This window comes from Musca autumnalis, unplaced genomic scaffold (genome assembly GCF_047663935.1).
Source record: "Musca autumnalis isolate F117 unplaced genomic scaffold, ASM4766393v1 scaffold_1, whole genome shotgun sequence".
Taxonomy (NCBI): domain Eukaryota; kingdom Metazoa; phylum Arthropoda; class Insecta; order Diptera; family Muscidae; genus Musca; species Musca autumnalis.
This window is the reverse complement of record NW_027411644.1, coordinates 121281881-121306230: the sequence shown is the minus strand read 5'-3', so window position 1 is coordinate 121306230 and position 24350 is coordinate 121281881. Positions and strand designations below refer to the sequence as shown.

The window sequence follows — 24350 nt, the reverse complement described above, 5'->3', positions numbered from 1 at the left end:
AGAAAATGCTTCGATATTAAAATAACTGCAACTATAGCTTTTTGTTCCCATAGCATTTTCCTCGTAATTTGTACACACATCCACCTTCTTAAAATGAACACGATTACCTATAAAGAATAGAAAATTTCACAACACAACATGATGGAGCGCTATGTGGATCCTTGCAAGTCCAGGAGAGAGTTTGAAAATCGGATAGTCGTTGCAGGAAACCTCTCAGACAAAAGGTACATAGAATTGTGGAATAAGTAAGTGATCCGAGTTTTAGTCCGAAATGTTTAGGAAAATTGTTTTCGTAATAGGAATTTCCGCTTTTTTCGAATGTTCAGAAATTTGTTTAAGTGTAATTGTCTCCCTTGTCCCTTCGGGGATGTTCTGGGAACATATGTATGTATGTAATTGTTTATTTTTTTAATTCATTACAATCATGGTGGAATAATAAGGTGTTACATCGATAACAAATAATCGGACCATTTTCCAGACCAAAGGTGGTAAGTGGCCCGATTATTGTTATCGATGTAACACCTTGTTATTCCGCCATGATTACAATGCAGTTTTATGCGGATTTAATTGTATTCATCTGAAAAAATATATGTAAATATGGGGTCTATTAAAGATATTTACATATTTATAAAATACAAACCTTTGATAAGAATGTTTGATTTGATTCCATCATTCAGTCATCGATTTTTCTGGAATGAGCACTTTAATTGCATTTATTAGAGAAAAAGTGCAAACTTGACATTTCTAATTACTTTTAACCGTAAATCTATAAAAATTAAAGGGCAGTGAGGTGAGTGCTAGGGATAGGTAATGGAAAGCAATAATCGATTTTTCGACATTTCGATTTTGGTCTGAAAATAAAAATGCGATTTTCGGTTTTTGGAGATTCCACTCAAATTTATACGAAAAGTACTAAAAGTTACTTAATTTAGTACCAGTTCTATATTTTGAACGGTATGGGAATCAAGGTTGGGATGTGGCGTTGATATAAGCAAATGGTTTTGGAAATTCTTACTTATGTACTAAATGGTACTAAGTTTGGTATAATTTGGATTTGGGTGAACGGATAGAGCTGGAAATAAGATTACTGTTGGAGTGTAGGATTGATATAGTTTTTTTTTTTCACGAAAAGTACTAAATGGTAATAAATTTGGTACAATTTGCACTTGGGTGTATGGATAAAGGTGGAATCCTAAAATTCGGAATTAAGATTACTGTTAGTGAGGAGGATTGCGATTCGAAGGTAGTTTTGTATATTCGTACTTATGTGTACCAAGTAGTAATAAATTTGGTACAAATTGGATCTTGGTGAAAGTTCGTACTTATGTGTACGAAAAGTACTAAATCTAAATCCTGAAATTTGGTATTTCATTACTTATGTGTACGAAAAATAATAAATGGTACAATTTGGATTTGGGTGAACGGAAAGAGACGGATTTCTGAAAATTAGAATTAATGTGGAATTAAGATATCAAAGTAGTTCTAGAAATTCTTACTTATGTGTACGAAAGGTGCTAAATGGTACAAAATTTGGTACATTTTGGTATTTGCTAAAACTGTTGGTGTTTAGAATGGAGCTAAAAATAAGATTCAGGAAATTAATACATATACATATGTACGAAAAGTACTAAAAGTCACAGAATTTGGTCCAAATTGTTTTTGCGTAAAGGGGTAGAGATGCAAATTGTGTAATTCGGTATTAGGATAGCAGTTGGTATTTAGAGTGGAGATAAGTGCTAAATACTACTAAAATTGATTTTGGGGGAACAGTTAGAGGTGTAAATGAGTATCGGAGTTGGGACATAGTGTGGATATTGGGATATAATTTTTGAAACTTATACCTATAATAAGTACCAAATTTAGTACCATTTTGGTATTGCATAAACGATATAGCTGGAATTTCGAATTTTTGTATTAGGGTCAGTGTTGGTGATGGCACTAATTTTGGTGTTGGGTTTCCTACACCCAGCTGGAATTGTATAACTAGTGTGCCAAAAGTACTAATGTGCAATAAATTTAGTATTGGGGTAAGGAATAGAGGTGGAATTCTGATTTATTAATTATTTGTCAGTTTCACTGTTAGAGGCCACTGGTTTTGGGCAGCGTACGTAAAAATACTTTAAATAAAATTTCCAATCGTTTCATTTTGTATTTTCCATAGGAACAATACAAAACTAAACATAACCCACGCAGGCGGAGTTCGCTGTTTAGTTTCGTTTTGTTTACATTCGTGAGTGTGAACAAAACTATTAGCGAAAAGTACTCAACTCCACAAGAGCAGATAGAAAACTAAATACAGTCAAAATCGCTTATAACGTCGTCGTTTATAACGTCATATCGGTTATAACGACGATATCCAAAAGTCCCAAATCTTTGGGTCCCTTTATAGCCCTAGCGCTTATAACGTCATATCGGTTATAGCGACAAATTCCGTCGGTCCCTTGACCGACGTTATAAGCGATTTCGACTGTAGTACTAAACACATGTGAATAAATCAAAAACGTTTTGTGGTTGATAAAATATTCACTGTGTTATGTTGATGTTAGTTTATAGGGTTCCCAGCTAACATTTTTTTCCGAATTCGTATCGAATTCGGACAGAATTTCTGAAAAAATATCCGATTCGGTACGAAAGTTGTATGGACGTGGTCACCGAATTCGGAAAGAATTTTCAAAGGAAATTCTTAAAAAATATTAGAGTTTCGCGGCGAATTCGGTCCGTATTCGATGAAAAATTTAGATTTTCTTAAGAAGATCCGTCCGAATTCGGAAGGACATTTTGGAAAAATTCGGAGAAAAGTTCAGATTTTCTGAAAAAAATCGGAAACTATTCTGACGCTGTCGCCTTTGATATTGACACAACACGTGTCGTACTGTACTGAACAAACTCCACTCAGAGACAATTTTCTTTTAATGTACTATTTATGGAAGATTATAATTTCAAACATTCTAATGAGTTTACCTGTTGTTATCATTTTATGATTAACAGTAGAACAATGTGCAGAAGTATGTTGAAGCTATCAACACTAGCTTGAATTATAATATGTTGCATTGATATTAAAAAAATTGTAAAATTGTATATGCGAATTTTATGACCAGTCATTTTGTTCTTCGACATCAACCGAAAAACAAATTCCCTTAGGAAATCCATTAGAAATCGGAACGAATTCGGAATGACGATTCTTAAGATTCTTTAGAATATGTGCAGAGATTCTTAAAATAAACTTATATTAAATCGGTCCAATTTCTAGGAAAATATTAGAGAAATCGGCCACATTTCTAAAAAAAATTAGAAAATCTCAAAAAAAATCTGATATCAGAGCCCTCCAAAAAAATTGTTAGCTGGGTTGTTATGCAATCACATGTGTGTGTCATTGATACGGTGACCAACATTTTTGGATGAAAATAGAGTACATATACGAGGGTGTCTGGCCTAGACAACAAGGCCGGGTGTCATTTACAATTTCCATTGAAAAGTTTGACATTTTTAGCTAAGCGTACTCAGTACGATTTGACGTACCACCGTGTTGAGTGAGAATAAATTTGCAAAAAAAATGGAATTTACTTGTGAAAATTTTTTCACAGCATATTATAGTCAGTAGTCACACATACAAAATTGAGGTTTACTTTAAGGCAAACTTTGTATGTCCAAAAGTACCGGCGTCATTTATCAGACCAGGCGACACTACGGTTGTGTCACGCGAACAGTAACACTTGTCGCTAATTCTGATAGGGGCGTCCTCATTGCCCGTGCAAAGCGAGAGCTATTAATCTGTTTGGAAAATAGGGTGTACGAAAGATTATATAGGAGCTCTTTCCTCTCCGCTTTCCCCCAAAAATGTTATTTACTTTACCGAACAATGTGAAAAACTGGTTAAATTAATTCAATCGTGGTCACGCTCGTTCAACGACGAAAGTAGTGAGGATCGTCCAAAAACGGCCGTTCTGCCAGAAAACATCCTTGGAAATTTCTTCCACCTGCTTACATTCCATATTGCAATAAAACCTGGCCGTAAAAAAGGTTTGTTATCGTTGGATTCCGTGTAGATTGGTGCACGAAATTTCAAAAAATACAATCGCGTGGTTTCGGCAGACGTCGCAGGTGGCGAATCATAGATCTGGAGGTGTTTCAATAGGAGTGGAAAAAGTGATTCAACAATTCGTTTGAGGGCAGGCAGAAGTATATAAATCGTGCTAAGGAATACTTTAGAAAGCAATTAAACTTTTGATGATGTTAAATGTTCGCGTTTTCATTATCAGGCCAGAAAACCTTCCAAGGTTTTAAAACCAACAGAAAAACCAGTGATTTGAAATCACTGATTTCAGTTAAACAAAGACAATATTTGGTTTAATTTCTGCATACGGTTCTCTGATTTCATTGCATTACCTTTACATTCACATGCATTTGAAAAACAAATCAAAAATAGAGGACACAGAGTATGTGCGATGAAAATAGAGGACAAATAGAGTACGTTCAAAAAATAGAGTGCAGACTCCTAAAATAGAGTACTGTACTCTATAATAGAGTACGGTTGGTCACCGTAGTCATTGACCATAACGCACGGCAAACGTTTTCCCAAAAAATCTTTTTGTTTCAGTGGTGAATGAAGCAACTCGGCAAAGCATAGCCGAAGTACATTTGAGCAATCGTACGGTTTTCATCTTTTTACAGTGAAAAGTTTGTGGTTTTGTTTTGGTTGTGAGAAAGAAACGATTCAGAGAAGCTGAAAAGTTTGTGGCGTTGTGTGATTGGTACATTCATTGTTTGTTTACATTCATTGGTTTTGGGTGAATCGATAAATAAAATGTTTATGAAAATCTGTCTTAAAAAATGTATGAAATGTTTCTACATGTAATAACATTGGCATTGGTTGATGAAGTAGAGCTAAAATGGGGGAATACTCCAGACTTAAGCAATCGTAGAGCTAAAACTGTAAAATTTGAGTTAAGGTCCTGGTGTTGAAATATTGCACTGAATAGTGTACTATTGGTGTTATGTTAACGCGAAGGCGGTTTTTAAATAATGCACTGAAGTCAAACAGTCAAACGTATCGTTTCAACGAAATTTTTATTCTGAACGTTTTAATAAATTTATTTGAAAACGTAGATCTACGCGACCATTGCTTTACAGAAACAAAAAAGCCTAAATTGAAATGTCTCAATAAATGTACTCTTATCGAAGGGACCTGTCAAAGTTTGCACATTAAGCAACATTTTTTGAACAAAGTTTTTCTACACTTTGATATCACAAATTCCAACATTACAATTAATTCGGTTGGAAATGTGGAAAAAAACTTTAAAATACCCTAATGCTAAGTTTACATTTACGAAATTACGAAACTGTCAATTCCATGGCTTAAACGTCAAATGAAATCCAATCGATTTCAGATGAGTTTTCATTTGACGTATACGCAAAGGAATTGAAAGTTGAAATCGAGTGGATTTCGTAAATGTAAACCAAGCATAAGCCGGGGTAAGGTTCTAATGAAACATGGAAACGGGTTTTGGTGTGGAAATTCGTACTAAAGTGGTATGAACATGAAGGTATTAGTACAACAAAATGTTCAGTCTTCCCCATTTCTATATTACATATTTGTTTATTTGTATTTTATTTATTTTCCGCATAAGGAGTAGCGGGCATTTTGCTAGTATTTACATATTATCACATATTTATTAAGTTCAGTCTCTGGCAGAACTCTCCCCTGGCGACATGAATCTTTTTTGATTGATTAAAAATGTTTGAATAAAATAAATCCATGCACAAAGATTGCCTTTTTATGGCAAATGGTATGCCATTCGTTTCCTTTTTGCATAATTTTTTTTCACTGGATTTCAAGTGTCATTTCCATTGCGTCGTATACTTTAAATAAATCCTCATAAAGAAAGTTAACCTGATAACAAAAACTCTAACTAATTTTGGGATATTTTCATCCGAATTTCCAAACATTTAAGGCTATGTTTTATAGGATGTTTTTAAACTATCCCGTGGACTTCTTCAAAAGTTTGGAAATTTCGCACTTAAAAATAGAGAAAACCTTTGCAGAGTATGTTTAATGTCTAATTCCCTGGAGGTAGTGTTTTTGCAAAGGTACAGCGTCACTGGTTAAGTGTAAACTGGGGTATTCCTTTTTTGTGATATTTTGGATTTATATGTGTCATATGTCTAAACCATATCGCTCATTTACTCAAAGACTGGCATAACTCAAAAAATGCGTTTTCTGAGCTAGCAATTTCTATTTTTTCTACGACTTCTATTTTATCTTGTGTCAAATTTTCATGTTGATATCTCTAAAACTCAACGAGTTACTAAAAGTTTGGCATAATTCAACAAAAATGTTCTTTGAGTTTATGAAGCACTAAAACACTTTAAATCATGCTTGATCTTGCACAGAAATTTAGCAATGATATCTGGTTAGCTGTGTTCAAGTTTTTGTGTAATAAACATTTTAAGTTGGGAAGTCAAATTTCAATCGCCAACTTAAAACGCGTTTTTCTCGAAACTGGATTTTTTGAGATGTGTCACTATTTGAGTAAATGAGCGATATGTGTCCGGTCATTCCATTCCAAAATTTTTGTTTGATCTTGATTGCAACCACCGTTCTTTTCCACTTTGGAGCTGGCTTTGGTGTTGTCGCCAGCGGCATTAAGATTATTTAATTTTCAATAAGCATTTTGACGGTAGAATGATTTAAAGGTTAAATTCACGTCTGTGAAGTTTTCACAAATTCCTCAAGTTACAACTATTTATTACCTACAGGTTTGTATGTGGGAATATGGTCATCTCCGATAAGTAGATTGTACTTGACTTCATAACAAATCTGGTCCCCAAAACGACAAATTATTCACGGTAATTACATCCAGTAAACATTTGCCATGGCGGCAAGGAAACGCTTATTTATTAAGTAAGGGTCGACATATTTATGAGCTAACATCGAACTTCATGTTGTGTGAACGAACAATAAACATCAAATGCATGGAAAGACACGGTCAAGCATTAGCAATGAATCATAATAATGTTGTTAAAATTACAAAAGTGTTTAAATTTTTTCATGGCCTAGCATCACCGACTGACTGACTAACTATTGTGCGATGACTATGGTGACGGTGCTTTTATCGTACCTACGAACATACATACTGATGTATTTACTAACATTTTTCATTTTCACAGTTTATTTGCAGATATTTTTGGTCTCACACCTACCGCCATGCAGTCATTGGACGAGAAATGGGATGAGGAGAAGTCACAGATAGCGGCGTGGTATGCCGACAAGAATATACTAATAACTGGTGCCACGGGATTCATGGGCAAGGTGTTGGTTGAGAAATTACTTAGAAGCTGTCCAGACATCAAGGGTCTATATTTACTGATTCGTTCGAAACGAGGTCTATCACCGGAAGTTCGTAAAGATCAATATTTGAAATGTGTGGTATGTATGTACATATGTACATGTAAACTACTCTAAAACAAAAACAAAAATTTAAGGTTACAATTAAGACAATTTTAGTTTATTTCTTCTTTTGCTAATGTCATGCGGTATGTGTGTTTGCTATTTGCTCAAAAAACAAATGATTGTGCACTTTTACAGTTAAATGTATGTACGATCACAATGATTTAGTACTTATTGTAGTACATACAAATGCACCTACATACATACATACATACATTTGCCAATAAACTTCAGAAGTCTTTATTAATGTGAAGTTTAAGAAGTCCATAGTTAAGTTGAAATATTTCTGCAATTCTGGACATTAGCACACATCGAATAAAATTCAGTCAATTACAAATATGTATGGGATTTTTTCAGTGAAAACGCACACTTTTTCAAAAAATTGGTTTTTTATTTGTTTTTTTTTTTTTGCTCTGGTGATGCTACTCATCAGCAAAACATTTCAGTATATTTTTTTGACTAACGGTTCCAGAGATATCGCGTCTTGAAACAGTCGAATTCTGTAAAAACTATAAACAAAGAAATACTCTTACTTCTTTAATATTGATCCAAATGGAAAAAATATTTTTCTGTATTTTTTGTTTTTATTTTTTACCAGTTTTCTAATAAAAAATAGAAAAATGTTTGTAAAGTAGCTTAGGTGAAATTTTCGCGAATCAATATTTAAAATCAATTTTTGTCAATGATTGTACTCTTTGATTTTCTTGAAAATTTTCTGATTAAACTACGATTAATTACAAAAATGTTAAGTCCTATTTGGTATTGGGATTCGAATAATTACTATTTTTTCTTAATTTTTTAAAATTTGTCAATAAAATTTTTCCTATATATCAGTGTGAAAAATATTTAATTTTACAAAAAAAAAAAAAATAACAATACATTTTTAACATTTGTTTTGTTGTTTTATTCAGGAATTTGTCTTAAACATCTTCAAAACTTCTTCATTTTGTCGATTTTAAGAATTATTGTACCAGTATTAGTGGATATTGAGGAATGACGTTTTTGTGTGCCCGCGGTAGGTTTAGCCATTTCATACTACAAATCCAAATCCTCTTTCGTATTTAAATAATCATAAAAATTTGGCATAAGGTTCTGGGCTTTGGTCTGGTATTATACCATTGGCTTGTATTAATTTTGAACGTTACCTCATGAGGATAGAAAGCCTTTAATTGAAATACCTCAAAATGTGGCTCGCTGTTGATGTGTAGGGTCGTCTGTCTTTTCTAAATAGAACTAAAGTGGAATGAACAGTACTTAAATAAAAATAAATATCAATTTCAATAGGTATTAGTATAACAACATTTCCAGTGTCCACCATTTCTATATTAAATATTGTTTATTTGTTTTTTTTTATATTCTTTCCGCATACGAAGTGGCGGACACTTTGCTAGTTCCTAAATAAAACAACAAAACAAATGTTAAAAATGTATTTTTTTATATTTTGGTAAATTAACAATTTTTTCACACTGATATAAAGAAAAAATTTTATTGACAAATTTTAACATTTTTTGAAAAAATAGTAATTATTCAAATCCCACTACCAAATAGGACTTCATTTGTAATTATTCGTAATTTAATACAAACAAGTAAGAAAAGCGTTAAGTTCGGTCGGGCCGAACTTTTTATACCCTCCACCACAAATTTCAGCCGTTTTGGTGGATTAATGTGGCCACAACCTTTAAAATACCGAAATTCGGAAGGTACCGTTCCATGGGGGCTATATGATGGCGTGGACCTATACCTACAAATTTCTGGGGGAAAGTTTTATACGCCTAAAGAAGACTAAATACCAAATTTCAGCCATATCGGTGTGATAATGAGGCTAAAACGTTCAAAATGTCGAAAATCGGGATATATTGTATTATGGGGGCTATATCAACACGTGGACCTATATAAACATTTTATGGTAGAAATGTTTCTTAGCCTCTGGAAACACAAAATACAAAGTTACAACCGATTCTTTGGTCAAATGGGTCTAATACATTCAAAATATATTAAAATGACGCGTACTTTATATGGGGGCTATACCAAAACGTGGACCTATATAACCCAACTTTGGTAGGAATATTTTGTGGCCTCTGGAGACACAAAATACAAAGTTACAACCGATTCTGTGGTCAAATGGGTCTAATACATTCAAAATATATTAAAATGACGCGTACTTTATATGGGGCCTTATATGGGGGCTATACCAAAACGTGGACCTATATAACCCAACTTTGGTAGGAATATTTTGTGGTCCCTGGAGACACAAAGTACCAAATTACAACCAATTTGGTGGTAAAATGGGCCAAATATCTTAAAAATTCCTTAAAACGACGACGCGTCACGCGTCATTTTGTATGGGGGCTATACGAAAGCGTGGACCTACATAGCCCGCTTTCTATACCAAAAGTCCTACGTAAATATAACATATTTTCCCAAAATTTCATCAACCTACGTCAATCCGTTCGGACGCTAGAGTGATTTCCACAGACGGACAGACGGACGGACATGGCTATATCGATGTAGAATTGCACGCTGATCAAGAATATATATACTTTGTGGGGTCTACAATGATTATTTCGAGTAGTTACAAACGTAGTGACAAACTTAATATACCCCCATCCTATGGTGGAGGGTATAAAAATTTAAGAAAATCGAAGAAGATTTTAAATATTAAATAGCGATTATTGCATCAAGCCCCCTGTGCACATTTTTTCTATTTTTTTTATTAGATAGCTGATAAAATACAAAGTATAGGTAACATTTTTTATTTGGACCAATATTAAAGAAGTTATGAGTATTTCTTTGCCTTTAGTTTTCGAATTTTTCCAGGTGCGATATCTCTGGAACCCTTAGTCAAACAAATCTGAAAATATACGGAAATGTTTTGCTGAGGAGCATCAACACAGCAAAAATAAAGGAAATTAAAAATCACTTTTTTAAAATGTGTCCGATTCCGATTTAACATTTACTGTGCCTTTATTTGGGTCTAGACACTAGAGAAATGTTTAGTAAAGTATGTTGCTTTAAATATCAAGGATCGTGATTATCGCCTGGTGATAACCTGTCATCCTAGCAAAATGTTTGTAGCCAAAAAAGTAGTTGAATCATGAGTGCAAGTGATTTCGGACTACATCTTTTTACGCGAAAGAAGTCATGATTTTTACAAGGGCATGGTGCAGTGAGGATACTGTCTAATTTGCTTCTTAAGCACACATTTTGCATTAGTTCTTTGTAGTGAATAAATAAACATTCCATGAAAATATTTTGAATTGATTTTTCGATTCATTTAAAAATTTATTCGCAAGCGCGGATATAGGAGAAGTTAACATAACCAAATTCATGTTTTTGTAGAACATTTTTGCTTGAAAAAACAGTAGTTTGATAACACTGTGCAACATTTTTAAGGCGATCTTGTGCAAACACTTCGAACTGAGGATTTTTTGAAAGCACAGACCCAAACGACAAGGAACCCTAGTTGGGTTTTGTTGTGTCAGATCCAACTCGGATTTTATGGCCCATCTAAACATGGCTAAATATTGAGTTTTTAAAGAAATTCGGGGCTATATCTCTGAAACCAATGCGAATCTTCTTCTGACCTCTGCAGCAAATTTATAGATAAGGACAAGAATAAAATATTTGGAGAAATAATGAACACGAAAAACTACATTTATTGCCTCAAATTTCAAAATATATGCAAAAATTTCACAATTTTTATACATTTCGCACCGTATCTCCAAAACCGTTAATTTTTTCTGAATATTTTCTTTAGGAAAAATATTCCGTGGAATGTAATACACAACTCGGAACATGTTATTGTTGTAAAATGCCTCTATGCCGTTGTTTTCAGTACATTTTTCAACGACGATTTAATAAAAATGTCAATAATGTGGTGAAATCCGAAATGCGAGAATAAACTGTTGGTGTGAACTGTGTTTGAAATACGTGTTGTAAAAGATATGATGCAAAATACCACTGAAACAACATGAAGTAAGCATTTTAGAGTTTCAGAATGTTCCAAAGAATTGTTGAGAACATTATTTGGAAGATCTTTGCGAAAGTTTACTTCGTTCAACTCCCAATAGTTTAGCCGATACTGACCAGAATTTCAGTAATTATGTAAAATTTTCTATATTTTATAGATTTTAATGCCCTAGATGGGGTTTTTTCAAAAGATAAGTTCTACTAGTTTAGGGCTACAATATTGCTAAAGACAGCAAGGCCGAATTCCTATTCGTTTCTGAGATAAAGGACTGATAAATGCAAAAAAGTGTAGATTTAGTCCATAGGCCATTTAGGCCACAAAATCCGAACTGGATCTGGCAGGACAAAACCATTTTAGGGTTTTTGTAGTCTAAATATGTTGTTTGCATTTTCAGTGTTGCATAGTGTAATAGTTCGATCGTCTTAATCAAATTGAAATATAATGAATATAAAACAATGGAATATCTTAAATAAATCATTATAAAAAGCGACTGAGTGCAAAATCAATACTTTTATTCTAGATAGCTTTTATTACTCAAAAATACATCTTAAAATGCTTCTTGCATAGAGTCATCCAAAATTGGTTGCATTCTAGCTGTACCATGTCCTTGTAAAAATCATGACTTCTTTAACGTAAAAAGACATAGCCACTTGCACTCATGATTCTACTACTTTTTTGGCTACAACCAAGATGCATGTTGGATACAACATTTTGCTGAGTAATTAAAATAACATAAAATAAATAGTTTCTTGTGTTCTTATGAATTTTATTTGCAAAAAGTTATTATAAATGTAAACATTGCTAAAATTTTATGAAATGGATTCAAATCAGTCATTGTCAAAATGTGAAGAACGGGATGCATTTTTCATGACTCTGCGTGGACTTCTTCTGAAAAAGCTATTCAATCACTACTTCACATAGAACAACTTGAAATAAATTTTGCTGGGATGTTATTTTACAAAGAATCTCTATCTTAGCAATTTGTCTCATTTGGGATGGTTCTCCTCCAGATAGTTTTTGGCCTTCCTCTGCTGCGAGTTCTCTCCCTATAGCAAAATAGATTTATTTTGTTTTTCAAAATAGTCAGGCTTACGATAATGCGATCATTCAAAATAATATGTCTGTTTCAGAAATATCATAAAGGAAAAATTGTTATCGCAGTAGACATTTTTAGATTCTTGCAGGTTCTGGAACAGATATATTATGCTAATAAATGTAGCTGTTTTTGCTTTACTTCCTCTTTGGATAAAAACTAATTTAATTTTAATTTTAATGTGTGAATTGAAACTTTGATCTATGGGCAGTTTGAATACCGGCTACACAATATCCCACCGAAGGTCCCCATCTTCCTATATCCCCATAGACACGTACCTCTTGATTTTCGGTATTTTGAAGGTTTAGCCACATTATCTTACCGAAATATCGGAAGTTTGGTATTTAGTCTTCTTTGAGTCTAAAAACTTTCCGCCAGAAATTTCTCGGTACAGGTCAACGTATAGGTCCACGCTTCAGTAAAGCCCCCATATAAGAGTAGCCTTCATTAAAGATTTTTTTTTGAAGATTTTAACCACATTGTTCTACCGAATTGATTGTTAATTGAAATTTTATATTTCCAGAAGACAGAATACTTACTTGCAAATCTATCCATATTATCCATTGCTGTAATTTAATGTTGTGTGTTGTCGGATAAAAAATCCCAATTCGGAAATTTGTAAATATTAGTCCATGTTTTGGAAAGAACAAACATGACCCCTCACATAAACTATTTTATGAACTAAACGTCAAAGAAGGATGACTGCGTTGAACACTAAATAATGTTGTTTATATTTACTGTATAAAACAAGTTAAACATTAGATCGCGTTTATTTCTATAAATGTAAAGTCATTAATACAAATTACAATAATAAGTATCATTGCTGATACTTACCACAGTTTTTCACCTTCTCCTTTGATTGAAAAAAAAAACAAATACAAAGATTAATGGCATTGCAATTATCAAATGCCCTAATCAGAAAATGTCAGATACAGAATGGAGAAAACTGCGATAACCATGAACATCACAAACAGAAACTAAAAAGGTTTTACACATTTAACACATTTCCAAATTTTTCCCCAAAATGCGTCCCGTATACCAAAACAGTTGCAAAATGTTCACTTCTCTTTGAACAAAAATGGCGCTGACCAGTTTTTATGACGTTTTAGCCATTTTCCGTTCCCGTAAAAAATGTGTGTGTTGGATTCATTTTCAACAGATTGTTCTTTTGACACTTTTATCAATAAAAAGTACTGGAACGAAGCTATGATAAATCACAATGACGATCGATATCAATGCAATCGATCGCAAACACAATAAAGGAATAAGAGCTTAGTACTTTCATAAACGAATAGAAACTATGTACATACAGTGAATCACAGTCAAAAGTATCCACTTCAGTATCTTTCATTAAAACTGCGATTGCTAAGAATTGGTTAATGATAGCGATTTCATTCCTTTTTATATTTTTACATTAGTGTCTTAACATAAATACAGTATGCAAAGTTCATATTCGTACACCCCTAAAAATGAATAAAATCGTTATGAATTCTATATTTTATGTGCAAATATTTATTCCGGCATTTAGGTATAGATGACGCCTGTTGGGGTGGCAAAGTTCGTATTCGTACACCTATAAGCGCTATATATTTGGAGTTTTTAAGGATTTTCAAAACAAAATACCGCAGATTTTTGTTCTTTTCTTCTTTTGGAATGCCTCTGCTATAGAAATATGTACAAATAACGGTAATTTTATTAAAAATTTTGCATGAATACAAAGTCGGACGAATATTTGAAATAATTAAGAAAAATGTGCAAGATATGATTAACTATTGCAATGTATTCCCGAATTTTGTACGAAGATAGCAAATAGCAGTCCTTCTGTACCAATATTCGAGGTCTAATATGAAAATAAATGTTGTCAGCGTTTGGAAATGCAAAGAAACGTAATCAAAAGGGATTTTTTAGGGTTTCACCCCTTGGTATGACATCCTTTGTTATCCTTTACAGCTTTTATCCTTTTTGGCAATGATTTAACTAAATTTTCGGGGCAAGATATCGGAATTTTTCCCCATTCTTCTTGCAAGGCATATTTCAGGGTTCCTATACTTTAGATGTGACGATTTTTTATATTTGTCTCCAAAATACTCCATAAGTTATCTATAGGATTCAAATCCGGGGATCGGGAAGGTGTTTGAATCACTTTTGGACAGTTACATAGCATCCATTGTGGAAAAATATGTGATTTGTACTCGGGCTCATATATTGATAAAATTGGAATGTTGTCCCAAATCCCTAATTTTCAGCGCCTAAATTTCAAATTAGAGTTGTATAGTTCATGAACGAACTAGTTCAATTGAACGATTCATTGAAAAGAGCGTATGAACTAGATCAGTCGATATAGTTCATTATAGTTCAATAGTTCACTGAACTATAATCAGTCGGTGACCGTACGATCAACGAACGATTCACAATCTAGTTCAACATGTCGTTCACAAATACATAAAGTGACGGCGTCGTCTATGTTAAGGGATTCCTTTGTAATGTGATCAGTTTGTTTATGTTTTGGATCAAGGTACATGGAATAGCTGTCCGAAAATGAAGATTTCTACAAAAACATACGAGACATAACATATTACAATATGTCGAATCCATTACCTATTGAATCTTCCTTTTTGGATAGAAAAAAGGGAAAAAAGAAACACACAATTTCTACACACACATACAACATACGATTTTTTGCCAGCCACCTAAATGAATGATGTTTTTCTAAAATTAATTAATCTTTCTTTAAGAATGCAATAAAACTATGCAAATGTAATATTTTTGTTATGGAGTAGTTAAATTATATTATTCTTTTGTTTGTTTGTATTTGGTGTATGTATGCGTTTTCATCAAACGACCGATTAAGAGCCGGTGAACGATTTTGATCCGAATGATTGAACTGGACAGTGAACTATGAACTAGATTACTGACCTAGTTCAGTTCAAAGAGCTGAGCTATTGAACTAGATCTTTAAAATGAACTAGATTGCACAACTCTATTTCAAATTATCCTTTCAGAATGTTTAAATAATACATCTTATCCTTAATTCCTTCGATAAAGACACGATTTCCTACACCGGAAGCACTTATACAACGCCATACCACAACAGAGTCTCCTCTGTGCTTTACTGTTGAAATTGTGTGTTTCGGGTCCAAGGCGGTATTTGCCCTATGACATACAGGTTAAAGTTGTCTTCATTGGCAGCCCGTTTTGGTCATATGGACCAATTAAGGCCGGGCAGAACGCCGTTCACAGTTGTTTGTTGGCAAAAAATGGAACCTTACCCGATCCGATTTCTACAAATTTTTGTAGGATTCGTTTTTTAGACACAACAATAAACTGGCGAAAAATGTTCATCGATTGGACCATAAATGCGGATTTTAGAGAATTTTCGTGAAAATTCACGTTTATCCCCATACAAGTTACTATGGAAACAAAGATCACCCTGGAGGCACGGATTAACGTTCCAAAAAAAAAAATTTTGGGTAGTTTAATGTACATATTTAAGTCAAAATTTGCTTTTTATTTTTGTCCTGTATCGAAGACCTTTATTTAAACCAATGTCGTGCTTTGATATTGTTAAAGTTACGAAGTTTTTCGGCAATTCACACACACACGACCCGAACGCAACGAAAGAGCACACAAATGTTTTGATTTGTTTTTGTTTTGCAGCATGCGTGCATACAACGTTACTAACACACTGTCAAAAGTTGCAAATATTGAGAATTTTGTGTGCCCTCTTCTTGGTCGGCTATGATTTAAACCTGAAAATGTTTAAATTTTTATATTTATGTATGTTGTAAAAATTTTGCTTGCTTCCTTTTTTAGATTTTCAACAACATCTTAGAATTAAATCCCGATATTGGCAAAAAGATTCACGTTATTGCCGGAGATGTTTTGGAAGATGACCTTGGTGTTAAAATCGACGATAGAAATCATTTAATTCGAACTATCGATGTTGTATTCCACTGTGCGGCTAATGTGCGTTTCGATCAACCACTACGTCCAATGGTTCAAATGAATGTTTTGGGCACACAAAAGGTGTTGGAGCTTGCATTAACAATGGAGAACCTTAAAGTCTTTGTTCATGTTTCTACGACATTTTGCCAAGTACGTATTGTTTGTGTTAATTGATATGTATAAAAATATGCATTCTTATATATAAAAAAACGTTAAAAATTGGTCAAAGAATGTTATTCGCAATGCCTCCGTTTCCGACCATTAAATTCTGCACACAAATATATACATAAATGGGTGAATATTGCGAAAAGACTTGTTTCTGTGTCCCGACGCATTTAGTGTTAAAAATATTGAAAAAAAAATTAAATTCTTAGAAACGGACTAAGTAAAACAAATCAAAATAAAATATTCTACATATTTAGATGAAAAAAATTGGTCGCAAGGTGCAAATACTCATTACCGTGGCGTGTTCCCAGTCGTTTTGTGCTAAAAAACAAACACTGATATTCGTTAATATTTCAAAATATATTATATAAATGAAGTACGCCGTGGTACTCTAAAAGAATGAACAAAGACTATTTTAATTTCATAAATATAATTTTATTCTTTAAATTATGATTTTGAGGCATTTTAGTCTTGTCCCTATTTTTTATCATTCCCGTGGGCCAATGTGTTTATTAAGAAAAAAATGCTTTAAACCGGATTTTTTTGTTTATATGTAATCTGTCAATGTAACGACAATTCCCGTTAGTTTTAAAGATAATCGACAGAAGTGAAAAATGTAGTCAGTTGTTTGAGAACGATTCAAGTGTTCAGTGTTTTTGTGCATGTTGCGGAAATTTTTTCATTCCGTTATTTATAATATAATTTCCAATAATAATATAATTTTGTTCATTTTTTACTCTGTATTAAATTATTTTATATTTTATAAAAAATTTTAAGATTTGCACATTTAAATCCAAGAGTAGACATGTTTCCATGTGGGTATTTTCTAACCACGGTAATGACAAAAGGAACACGCGAATGGCATTTTCAATATAAATTTTGAGATTATTCGATCTATGATAATTGTTTAATAAATTTATTATAGAATTATTAAACATACCATCAAATTCAACATGGCACCCTAAAAAAAATTGTTAGAAATGCAGAGGGAAAAAATGTAATTTCCGTGGGACTACTGTCATTCCCGTAGTTTTTAAAAAATCCTTAAAATCCATAAAAATACATGGCCCACCGCTAATTATTGCATAAAATAGGATTAGACAACAGTATAAGCCGAAAAATAGTTTTTTAAACCCATTTTCGCACTTTACCGCTTTCGACCCTCAAAACAAGTCTTTTTCGCAATATTCACACAAATATGTAGGTCGCGATGATTAACAGATTACACTCATCTCTTTAAAGTAGTAAATTTTTATTTTATATATACAGTATGCAAAACTCATATTCAAACACCCAGACTTTTTCGTATTTGAATATTCTTGCAGAGGCCTCCGATGTTCAGAAACATAAAATTTAGTAATGTTAACGTCGGAATTTTTTTATAATTTGAATTGATTAAAAAAGATAGTAATTTTTCTACAAAACTAAGCAATATTCTTCAAGGAATTAAGGGTAATGGCAAATGTTGGATGGATATTTCTACAAATAGCTTATCTTAGTTGTTGTATGACAAAATACGTGGTCCTTAGTAAAAATACAGTGACTGTCACTGAAAATGATGCAAAAAATGTAAACGTTGATAACTTGGAAACGAGTTGAAGTTTTTTAGCAATTTTAAAAACAATTGGAAAACAAAAATGGTCATTTTTAAATTGAGCATTGAAAATGATGCACCACAATAATTATTAATTTCTAAATTTTTCGCTTTTTATGACAACAAAGGGCGTTGAAATTTTTATTTTTATAAAAGCAATAATGGTCAAAACATTGTTCACAATATTTCTGAAAACTATTTTCAAAGAAAAGTGCAAAAAGTTGTCTTAAAGACAATTTTTCAGCCTACAAAATTGTTTTTGAATTGTCAAAAAATCTCAACTCGTTTCCAAGTTATCAACGTTTACATTTTTATTTCAGGTTGCATCATTTTCAGTGACAGTCACTGTATATGATACTAGCTCATGAGAATTTAAGGCTGGCTATCTATGTTTATGATAGGAAATTTCTCATTTATACGTGTGAAAATGAACACGTTCCCTTTACTAAGTGGTCTAAATAGGTTTTGAATGCTTGGGAAGGACTCCGAAATTCTCGTCACTGCAAAAATATCGAAATGCAACTTATTCCCTCTGTTTGTGATCCAAGTTATTTTTTTTGCCAGTTTTTCATGCTTATGAAACATTTATGTTTATTTCTTTAATTTTCTATAACAAATGAACTACCTATTGGACAAAAAATCGTTATTGCGGATTTTTTGGAAAAGATTACCCCATTTCATCACCTACCTCAAAATTCAGTTCTACTCTGCCAACATTTCGACTTACAAAAACTATTTCTTCATTGCGATTATCCATAATTAATGTCCTACCATAAGCTTAGGCAGGCTTAAGTTTTTATAAGCTGGCAACATCTATTTTTACTAAGACCACGTATTTTGTCGTAGAAACTACTAGGATTCGCTATTTTTAGCAACATCCATACAAAAACTGACCACTACTGTTCATTTCTTGAACAATATTGCTTAGTTTTGTAGAAAGTTTACTATATTTTTTAATCAATTCAATTACAATTAAAAAATCCAAGGCAAACTTTACTAAATTTTATGTTTCTGAACATCAGAGGCCTCCGCAAGAATATTCAAGTACAAAACGGTCACACTTTACCTAGAAAAATGCTTCAAAGAAAGCAAAAATGTAGTGCCTTAAGGTGTTCGAATATGAATTTTGCCTCGACTCTAAGCCCCATCTACTTTATATGATGAAACTAGTTAAAATATATTTTTGTTGGATGTAAATTATTCTCAAATATTCTCTATTCAATAAATTACAAGCACATTAATTTATCTGATATGAATAACGATTTTGTTAATTTTTGAAGGGTGTTCGAATATGAGTTTTGCATATTGTATACAGTGTGTCACAGTCAAAAGTATTCACTTGATATACTTTATTTAAAACTGCGATTGCTAAGAGTTAATTAATGAAAGTGATTTTAGTTAATTAATTCTTATTCGCAGTTTTAATTAAAGAAACTCAAGAGAATACTTTTGACTGTGACTCACTGCACATAAATATAACTCTATATGATTTTGTTGAACATAATTAATTACTTTTAAATATTGTTCATATATAATTGTTTTATTTATTCTTTCAGTGTAATGAACCTGTTGTGGAGGAACGTGCCTATCAAGCGCATCGAAATCCCTACGAAATAATTGAAATGATTAAAACAATGAGTGACGACGAATTAGCCAAGGTTACACCTGAGTGAGTTTTCAACTTCTTTAGTAGTTAATTGGATCACGTTCTTTGACACAACAACTTTATTCGTAGATTGTTAAACGGCTTGCCAAATACATATGCGTTTAGTAAAGCTTTGTCGGAAGATCTAATTAACCGATATGGAACAAAAATACCAATAATTATAACCAGACCTTCAATTGGTGAGTATGATTTTGTTTAAAGTGAAATAATATTTTTGCATGGCATTGCACGTTTGCATTCTTCATAAGAAAAATCCGTTAAAATTGGTTTGGCATTAGGAGTAACATAAATATACGTATACGTATGTTTGTATATTCAATTTTAAATTAGTAAATTTTAATCTATTAATGCCCGTAATTTCTAGCCCTAGGTAACCGGGTAGGTAGCTACCTATTAGTTACCTTTACCTACGCGTTTGGTAACTTCTACGACGTGCCATTTACCGAGGCGTGTAAATTTTGAAAACATGTGGTAACATTGGTGATTTTCATTCATAATTTCGTAAAAACATTGCCACATATACTAAGTGTTTTACAATTTTTAACACATTGGCAACGATCAACCAGGCAAAATCCTTGGTGTAAGTAACGTAACGGTAACGTTACCTATCGATTGAAATTATGAATGTTTGCTTACACGGGGGATATCTATAAAGTCATAGATAACTACGCGTAGAAATTACGGGCATAAGTCAAAGTGTTCAATTGCAACAAAATGTCTTGTGTAAGAATTGATAAAAAGAAGTTTTAATGTATTCAAAGAATTTTTTTCCAAGACTGACAACATGTTCGTTTCCTAGAACATACAAAACCAATTATAAATTCAAAACTAAGCACGGTGTGCCTTAACAAATTTAAATGGAAGGTGCTTACACCTCGGAAGTTTTTGCTGATTCTGAAACTGCAATGCTCATAGATGAGAAATATCAAGAAACCAAAAAAATCGCCGGAGGGATTTTAAAATAAATCGCGATTTAAGTTCACATTTTTAGGGGTTCTTTAGCTTTTCACGATTTAGCTTGGAAGCGGCTAGTTCTATGTAAATGGGTCTAAAGAAAATGTTGTAGCAGTGAAAATTCTCCACAAGATTGGCCTTTAAAATATTTTCGTAGGTTTTACCGTTTTTGAGATATAGAATTTCAAATTGAGACAATGCACTGACTGTATCGCCTCCTTATAAAACAATGTCATTACTGCAATTTCCCAAATTAAACTTATATATCTTGAAAATGGTACAACCTAGAAAAAAATAAATCATCCAGTCTTGTAGAGGATTTTCACAGCTTCACTATTTTCTTTAGTCCCATTTTGATATGACTTGCGGTTGCCAAGCAAAATCTTGAAGACTTAAGATAAAAACCTAAAAATTTTAACTGAACCTCTATATCTCAAAAATGGTAAAACCTATGAAAAAACCTAAAGGTCAGTCCTATAGAGAATTTTCACAGCTACAACAATTTCTTCAGACCTATTTCGATACGACTTGCGGTTTCCAAGCAAAATCGTGAAAACCTAAAAATCCCTAAAATTGTGAATTTTGATCGCGATTTATTTAAAAATCCCTCCAGCGATTTTTTCATTTTTTTTTTTTTAATTTTTCTTATCTATGAACATTGCTGTTTCAGAATCCGCAAAAACATCCCATGTGCAAGCGGTTTCCATTAAAAGTTAGTTAAGGGGTACTGTGCATAATATTGTTTTATAAGGGGACGATACAGTCAGTGCATTGTCCCAATTTGAACTTCCATATCTCAAAAACGGTAAAACCTACGAAAATATCATAAAGGCCAATCTTGTGGAGAGTTTTCTCTGCTACAACATTTTCTTTAGACCCATTTACATAGAACTCGCGGTTTCCAAGCTAAATCGTGAAAACCTAAAGAACCACTAAAAATGTGAACTTAAATCGCGATTTATTTGAAAATCCCTCCGGCGATTTTTTTTTGTTTCTTCATATTTCTCATCTATGAGCATTGTAGTTTCAGAGTCAGCAAAAACTTCCGAGGTGTAAGCACCTTCCATTTAAATTTGTTAAGGCACACCGTGTAAGTAGATTGAAACAAGTATTTCAAGACCCCCTCTCAATCAACTAATCCGAGCTCTAACCACATATTCATATACATATTTTGTAGCATCAGTGGATTTCGTGAATATATCTGCCAATTGCCCTTCGGTATTGATGTGCTCCACAGTAATTGTTCCATTCATAATATAATCCCTTATAAAATGGCGTTTTACAGCGATGAACATCACACGTTTACTTTCTAAATCATTTGCGAAACCAATACATCAGTTATCTTCATATACTTTTATTTTGTACTCGTCATCTATTTCTATGAGATCTTGCATAACTCCCCGTATCCACACAGAATCTTTTTTAGCCATATTTAGAGCCACATTTTCCGCCTCTGATGTTGCTCGAGTCTGTTGTTTCTTGCTACACCAACGCCCGTAGAGCAATATACTCTAAAGACGTATTCACTCAGAGATTTTCTGTCAACAGTTTCCGATAACCAATCTGAATCTGCAAACCCAACAATGGGTTCAGCTTTATCTCTTTTAAATACAAGCTTGGTGGATGCTGTGCCTCTAAAATACCTTCCAATTCTCTTTAGGTGTTGCCAATGTATATCTGATGGATTTTCATGAAAACGTCCAAGGTATTATACAAGTTGGCGCAAAAGTAATCTTCCTATCAGAAAATGCTATAATTTTTGTGATTGGCCCCTAATGTCAGTTCTGTTTTGACATTTGTGTAGTAAACACATGTAAAATACACGTTAATTAACAATGTTACGCTACACTGCTCCAGAACGCGGAATATTGGTGACTATTTATTTGGCCAATAATCGGTCGGTGACTTTGGCACAACGTGAATTTCGTCGCAGACGTTAAGCCGCTCGCCTCGAAGAGACTGGCACAACACGTGATGCTGCCATGCATGGCAGACCCCGCAGTATCCGTTCTGCAGAGAATATTGCTGCTGTAGCCGAGGATGTCAAGGAAGCGCTGTCGACATAGGCCAGACGACGTGCCACGCAAATGGGTATCAGTTGACGGTCTTTACAGCGAATTTTGGTACAAGATTTGAAAATGTTTCCGTACAAAGTCCACACGGTGCATCAGCTGTTAGATGCTGACCGCCAATCGCGTCTAACATACGATCAAGCCATCCTTAATAACCACCAACAGGAAGATGATTTTTCATCAAAAATAATCCTGAGTGATGAGGCGCTCCAGACTTCTTTTTGTGGGGCTTTTTGAAGTCACCGGTTTATGTCAACAAGCTTCAGACTCTTTTAGCTCTTAAAGACAATATTCGACAAGAATGTGAGGACCTATCGCCGGAAGTTTTGGCCAAAGTGATGGAAAATGGCATAAAAAGGGCTCAAAAGACAATAAACTGTGGCGGCGGCCATTTATCTGATTAAAAGACCAAATAAAAATAATCCACAAGAAAAATCAAAGTTTTTCATTTTTTTTTTAAATTAAAGCCAAAAAACTTCGGAAGATTACTTTTGCGCCACCTTGTACTTGGTAACAAATGTCGGGTCTCGAAATATGTACATAAGACTTCCCCGCACGGATGTCGAGTTTGTTTCTCCTTTTCAGATGCATGCAGCTGTAAACCCTTTTCCATCGTTGTCTTAACTGAATTGCAATCTTGTACACCAAATTTCTCCAACACTTTCCTAATGCTATTCTCTTGAGATAAAGCCAAGCAACAATTTTCGTTTAAAAACGTTATACCAAGGAAATATTTAAGTGGTCCACAATCTGACATTTCAAAAATTTCGCTAAGGCTTACTTTCAGCTTGATGATGCTTTCGAATTTACTTCCAAGAAATAAAGTATGTCGTTTTTATACCCTCAGCCTTTAGCCTAAAGAGGGTATTTACACTTTGATACGACCAAAAATGTGCCTCATCGAAATAATGGTTTTAGACCCCAAGTATGTGTGTACGATATCCGTTTCAGACAATTTTGAGTAGATCTAGCAATGTCCGTCCGTCTGTCTGGTGGCTGGTGCGCACGATAACTCTCGAACGGATCAATCGATTCGGTTCAAATTTTGGGTATGGAAATATTTTGTCCAGATTTGATTTAAATTCGAAGATGGGCCATATAGGTCCACTCCTTCAGGTACCTCCCCCACAAATGTTCAAAAATTTTCGCAAAACTTGTGCGCACGATAACTCTCGAAGGGAGTAACCGATTTGATCCATACGTTGCACGTCGTGAAATTTCTACCAGACTAAGATGAGGTTCCAATATGGACTCAATCGGTCCCACACAAAATTTCGGATAAGTTCAGATTAGGACCTGCTCTCGAATCGCATTGATTTTTTTTGCAACAACTTGTATTTACTTCCCCCTATACGACGGTACAAGTTTCATCAGGGGCAAGTCAATACTTCCTGAGAAAATAGCCTGAAAGTTGCAAAAGGCCCCTATGACACCGTGTGTAGAG

The 24350-nt window shown here is 33.5% G+C and overlaps 1 protein-coding gene across 2 annotated transcripts in view; it reads left to right on the top strand.

Annotated features, from left to right (window-relative positions):
- The window catches only part of LOC141406324 (putative fatty acyl-CoA reductase CG5065), a 46335-nt gene that overhangs the window by 13744 nt on the left and 8241 nt on the right, over positions 1 to 24350 (top strand). For both annotated transcript variants that reach the window (XM_073991622.1, XM_073991633.1), the window contains exons 2-5: positions 7168 to 7426; positions 16324 to 16605; positions 19771 to 19883; positions 19950 to 20059. In XM_073991622.1, the coding sequence (XP_073847723.1) occupies positions 7205 to 7426; positions 16324 to 16605; positions 19771 to 19883; positions 19950 to 20059 (727 nt within the window). In that variant the 5' untranslated portion in view covers positions 7168 to 7204. The remainder of the gene's footprint in view (positions 1 to 7167; positions 7427 to 16323; positions 16606 to 19770; positions 19884 to 19949; positions 20060 to 24350) is intronic.